At 61.1% G+C, this 6,021-nt stretch overlaps 1 protein-coding gene across 1 annotated transcript; it reads left to right on the top strand.

Moving 5' to 3' along the window:
• The first annotated feature begins 1,524 nt into the window (after positions 1-1,524).
• Positions 1,525-3,926, top strand: CUNH1orf216 (chromosome unknown C1orf216 homolog). The gene is made up of 2 exons (XM_042885162.1): positions 1,525-1,606; positions 2,479-3,926. Exon 2 carries the CDS (start codon positions 2,493-2,495, stop codon positions 3,204-3,206), a length of 714 nt encoding a protein of 237 aa, XP_042741096.1. The 5' UTR covers positions 1,525-1,606; positions 2,479-2,492; the 3' UTR covers positions 3,207-3,926.
• The last annotated feature ends 2,095 nt before the right edge of the window (positions 3,927-6,021 follow it).

Below are 6,021 nucleotides of genomic sequence, written 5' to 3'. Positions count from 1 at the left end.
CCAGGAGCCAGGGGTTGGGTGAAATCTGCTTTAGGGACTTCTGGAGCCACTCTGGGGTTCACCCCGTGCCCTTCTCCCCCTGCACCCTGCCGTGCACAGCCTACATCTCATCCAGGACATCCCATCCCGAAATCCCAGCCCATCAGATCCTGCGCTTGGTCTTTTTCAATAGTTTTTAATTTCCTGAAGGGAGAGCTTTTAATTTATTTCTGGAACAACGTGGGGGAAGAGGAGGGGAAGATGGATCTGAAATCCACCACTAAGCTCCCCCTGCCCCGAGCCCTCGCTTCTCTCCTGCCCCCTCCAGCAGTGTCCCCACTCCCCAGGTCCCTGTGCCAGGAGCTCCAGGTGACACCATGGCCATGGCACGGGGGTCCCACCGCTGCCCCCCAGCACTGCTCAGCACCTCTCCCAGTGGTTTTGCTGCCGGGCCATGGGGTTGGCTGTGGCACACAGTGAGGCTCTGGGAGGTCACCACCGAATGCAGTGCACAGTTGGCTCTGTGCAGCTGGGGTGGAATCCAGGCAGAGGGGAGGGTTGAGCGCTCAGTGCGTGTGTGTTGTTTTCATTGCAAACAGCAAATCTGCTCTGGTCTCAATCAGATGCAGATAATCCGGGGCTGGGGGAGCTGCACTGATGCAAACCCAAACCAAACGAGACAGAAAATGGTGATTTTCCTTTGGGATTCCAGCACCGATCCCAGCTGCATGGGTGCCAGCATTGGGGAAAGGCCCCGAGTGGAGCAGGCACCCACTGACCCCAGAACCCAAATCTGGGATGGAACAGCTTCAGCTCAGCCTCCTTCAACCCCATTGCAGGAGAAGGTCCCTAGGCCAGGCCCAATTTCCTCCTTGAGAATATTCCGCTTTGCTTTGACTTTGATTCCCCTAAATGTCTGCTGACACAAATGTGGCTCACAGCACAGTGCAGCCCACTGCCTGCCCCACTTCTTCCCTTCCAGCCCCACTTCTTCCTTTCCTGCTCATCAGCAGAAGCTCTGGGCCGGTTTCTGCTTTTCCTTTGGGATGGGAATGTCGGGTTTTTCACCTCGTGCTGTGCAGGGAGGAACCCCACAGCCCATCTCAGTCCTTATGTGGTTTCTTTGCGGCCGGAGCAGCGCAGATCTATCGGCCTTCTGGGAGTCAGCAGATCAGATTTAACCCACAGCAGCGCAATTCCCCCACTCCCAACCTTCTCAATACCACGGCAGAACGTCTGCCCGCAGCACCCCAACCCCACAGAGCCTCATTATCCACAGACCGCCCGCGGGGCTCCGTGTGACTCCCCCGTGCTCCCCCGTTTGATGCCGCAGACTGACGGCTCCCTGCAGGGGGTGGGGGAGGACCGCGAAGGTCCCGTTAGGATCCCACGGACGCCTCGACCCGCGTCCCGACGGCCCCAACCCCAACCCCGTCCCTTCCCGGGTGATGCTGCTGCTGCTGCCCGCCGCGCACCGCCGCCCTCGCGGGTCCCTCCCCGCAGCCGCCGCCCTCTCTCTGCCCACGGCGGCGGGGACCGCGGCTTCGCTCGGAAGTGCGGCTCCGTGGCACCTCCCCGCGTGGGAACGCTTCCGCTCCCACCGGCGGCGAAGCTGCGAACGGCCCCGGTGAGTGCGGGCGGCGTTGCTGAGCGGGGCGGGGCTCCATCCCGGAGGAAGGGGAGAAATGAGGGGGGGGCTCAGCGCCGGTTCCCGCAGCCCCGATCCGTGCGCGCATCCTCAACCCCGCGGCGCGCATCCCCGAGCTCGGCCCCGCATATCGCCGGGAATGGGCAGCGGAACGCGCGGCCTTCGGGAGCCCCCGGCTGCGGGTCGGCCCCGCACTGCCCGTCTCCGTGCGTCGGTGCGCGATACGGTGCAGCGCTGAGGCGGTGGGACGGGGTCATCCCGCACCGGCACGGAGCTGCGGGGGCTCGGGGAGCGCTTCCAGACGCGGGGTTGGGAGGTGCCGCGTAGGGCCGGGAATTGGGCTCGGGGTTTCTTTGGGCCCTCCGCAGCTCCGGCTGTTCTGTAATTGCAGCGCTCTGTGCCACAGCGCTGCCTTAAGGGACCCCCGGCCCACCTCCGTGCCGCCCCCCGGGCCGATCCGTGCGCTCACAGCGCGGCGCTCCGCGGGCGATCACGGGGATCCTTCACGTGATTCTTGTGAGTGCTGGGAGCGCTCTCCGTGCTGATGCTCCGGAGAGAAGCACGTTGTTCTCCTTCCCCTCTCTGTCCCATCCGCTCCCGGTGCCGTTGGGCGCCCCTTCGGGCACCAGCAGACAGCAGGGAAGAGCCTTTAGGGCAAGGAGAGCCCTTCTGCCTCCATCTGCCGGGGCAAGTGAGGGAGGAGGATGCTGCAGCCGCTCCCGTGCTGCCCCATGTGCCCACCCCAGGGATACCCATATCTCAGCACCCCAAACCCCCTTGTCCCTGCAAACCCGGCTCCCCCCTTTGATGCAGTGCCGCAGTGTGCGCTCAGCCCCACGTCTCCCTTGCAGGCAGCACCGCCGAGATGTTCGCCCTCTGCCCCCCCGACGCCCCGTTCCCGGGGGGCCCCGCATTGGGCACAGCTTTTTCGGGGTCCCTGCAGCGCAACCCCGACTCCAACTGCAACTTCGCGGGGGACGATGTGTGCGACAGCAACCAGAACTGGAGCCGGGCTGGCGGGGGGAGTGAAAACCCTGCAAATCCCTCCGATAATCTGCTGCTGTTAGCACAGAGACAGATGGCTCAAGGCGGGATGGGGGACGTCGCTTCGAGCGCGGCGTGCGACCCCCAGCAGGGCGAGCGCAGCCCCCCTGAGGGAGCGGAGGTCGGCGAGGGGGAGGCGGGCAGATCCCCGGCGGAGGATATCGGCTACACCAGCAGCTCGCTCAGCATCGACAGCCCCGACAGCGCCTGCGGCGGCGCCTGGGATCCCCCCGGGGACCCGCCGGAGGTGCCCGAGCCCCCGCCGGAGCCCCTGTTCCCGGCGCTGGCGGAGGCGGTGCAGCAGCTGCAGGAGAAGGAGCGCTTCAAGGAGCGGGAGAAGGAGAAGCACCACGTGCAGCTGGTGATGTACCGCCGCCTGGCCTTGCTGCGTTGGATCCACGGCCTGCAGCAGAAGGTGCTGGAGCAGCAGGACCGCCTGCAGGAGAGCTTCGACACCATCCTGGACAACCGCAAGGAGCTGATCCGCTGCATGCAGCACGGAGCGCCGTGCCCCGCTGCTGCCCCCAGCCCCTGAGCTGCGCTCCTTCCCGTCAGCGTTCTGCGCTCGGAGTCCCGTTATGCTTCCCCCCAGCTCTCCACCCCCATCGGGGCTGAGCCCTGACTGTGATGGTGATGTTGGTGCACCGGCTCTGTGGCAGCCCCAGCCCCACGTGGTGCTCACCTATCCCAATAACCACAGAGCTTTAATGCCTTCCTCCTCCTCCTCCTCGCCCTCGCTGCTCCCACACCCGATGTGTGCAGCATCGCCCTGCAGTGACCTGCAGCTCCCAGCGCCGTCCTGCTGTGCATTGTGGCACAGTGCCCTGGGTTGTTCCCAGTGCTGGGCCCAGCTGTGGCACAGCCCATAGGAGCTGTGCATGCACTAAGTCCAGTGAGAGAGAATCACTCTGAAAAGTGACCTCAGAATGCTCAGAAATGTGCATAAACATCATCAGCCCCAAACCCAGCACGCTTATTTCACAGTTCAGTGTTAGAGGAGAGTTGATTTAGATTTATTGCTATGTTTTATCGACCAGGTCATGTAGATGCACATCTGCATGCTGGGGGAGCCGTGTTAGAACCATGCATGGCCGCAGAGCTGCTTGCAAAGCTGTGCTCTTTGCATCATTTTGTTGTCTTAAAGCAAAGAGACTGGTTGTTTTTTTTTCCCCTAATGTCTGTTTTATCCAGTGGGGGCTGCGTGGAAAGTGTGAAGGACGGCCCTTCTTAAATAGAGATTAAAAAGGAGACGCTGTGTTTGCGTGCTGTGCTTTCTGCAGTGATCATTGAAGCTGCTGCTGTGATGGAGCAGTGGGCAGCGGGCTGTGCCCCATCCCCCCAGGAAGCCACGCAGCGATTCCCTTCCTGCCACGGGCAGTGATGGAGCCTGGAGGTGCTGTCCTGAGAGCAGCAGAGCACCACTGGGTTCTTCCTTTATTCCCTATGCCCTCCTGCAGCCACCGTGGGCTGCAGCCCCCATCACCCAGCTCCGTGCTGCTTGCTGATGGGATGGAGATAGGAGCACCTGAGCGCTGACCCCGGGGTGACCGCGCCTCGGGCCTCGCGGAGATCAAGCAGAAATGAGAAAAAGCCCTTTGAACCTTCCTTCACCCTTCTCCCCCTTCCTGCAGAGCTGTGGGAACTCGAGGAGCAGAGCCCCTTCCACGGCACAGGGCTGGAGGGAGCAGCAGGGAAGGGCACAGCAGGGCTGGTGGAGGCCCTTCCATCCAGAGCAGCACAAGGAGCAGCGGAAGCCCCTCGCTGTGCCTGGGGGTGCGTTGATGTCCCTGCAGGGGGATGGATGGATGCAGCCACGGTGCTGCCAGAGCCCCTTCCCCCGCCCGGCTCCTCTGTTTGTCTTGGTCGGAAGCATGACACAAATCTTTACATCCAAGGTAAATATTGTGAAAATCCTGATTATTTGCTCAAGAAATGAAAGAATAACTGTGGGCGCGGATCAAAGCGGTGGCTGCGCTCTGCTGGCACAGAGGCTTCTCCCAGCCCGGTGCCCCCGGCGCTGCTCTTGGAGCCCTCCCCATCCCGAGCTGCCCATCCCCAGCCCCGAGATTTGGGAAAACAAAGGCACAGAAACCCGTTGGCGTCCAGTGGGGAGCCATGTCCCAGCTCTGCATCCTGTGGGACCGCAGCTCCGTGTGGCTCCGGTGTCGGGATGGGGATCTCGTGGGTATTCCTGCATTCCCAGGGATTCCCATCCCTCCATACATCACGGGCTGCAGATGGATGTGGGGGCTCTCGGGGTCTCTCTGGAGCTGCTCCAGGTTTGGAACTACTGAGGATGGAGTGATGCCATTGGGATGTGGGGCAGTGAAGGGCAGCTGGGCTCACATACAGCCACATCCCCAAAATGATCTGCAAAGCCCAGGATGTGAGAGCACAGATTGCCACGTGCAGCAGACAGGGCCCTGTTTTGAAGGTCCCCTCTGCCTGTTTACTTTATCTCCACATTAAATCCCTGTAGCTGGGGCTGACCTGATGGCATAAAGTGAGCTCTGGCAATAGTTGTCTTTTTTTACATTAAAATAACAGCATTACAGAAACGTCAGGTGTGTAGGGAGGAAGGTGTTTCACCTCACCATTGGAACCCTTCAGAACAAAGCAGCGGCGATGCTGATTGCTCCACATGCAAGCAAATTTGGGAAGGATTGGGGTTTTCTCCTCCCTGCGTTGCCCAACCAGCAGGAGCTGCAAAACCCCTCCATGCATCCTCCAAACCCCCACAGTGCGTTGAGGACGGCGAAGTCGTGGTGCTGCTGGGTGGGTTCACACGATGGCTGCAGCTCCCACGTGCAGCACGCTGCACAACACGTGCGGTGCAGCACTGCAGCAAAGCAGCTGGGGCCACCCCTGCCCTCCATGCCCCTCTGCAGGGGTGCAGTCCAACAGGACGGGCTCCCATCCCGGCCCATATCTGATGGGGACCCAGCCTGAGCTGCCTTCTTTAATGATTCCCTTTGAAATGTTGTTGCTTCCGCACATCCCCCTTCAGGGTAGAATATTAAGCAAGAGCAACTCGGCTGGAAATTCAGATTGTTTTCGTGTCTGTTTTCATTTACATTTTAATGATAGAGAAATCTTATAAATCAGGCTATTTGCAGCAAGGCTCCTCGAAAGAAAAGGGGGGAGAGAAATCAACTGCACCAACCCAACCTGTGCCCTCTGCAAAGCGTGCCGGGAGGTGGGGGGGTCACCAAGGGCTTCTGCATGGCAGCACTTCTCCTGCCCCTTTTTCCTACTTCTTTTGCCCTGTTTCTGCAGACCGGAGCTTTGAGCAGGCAGAAATCCACTTTCAGGCACTGCAGAGTGCTGGGGTGCTGGGAGCTGTGCGTTCT

This window comes from Lagopus leucura, unplaced genomic scaffold, assembly GCF_019238085.1.
Source record: "Lagopus leucura isolate 7727_CA_CO unplaced genomic scaffold, USGS_WTPT01 Super-Scaffold_100048, whole genome shotgun sequence".
NCBI lineage: Eukaryota > Metazoa > Chordata > Aves > Galliformes > Phasianidae > Lagopus > Lagopus leucura.
Note: the sequence above shows the minus strand (reverse complement) of the source record. Positions and strands in the feature narration are given on the sequence as shown.

Bases quoted from the DNA above. Each gene is read 5' to 3' on its own strand.
- CUNH1orf216 (XM_042885162.1), top strand. From the start codon at position 2,493: ATGTTCGCCCTCTGCCCCCCCGACGCCCCGTTCCCGGGGGGCCCCGCA.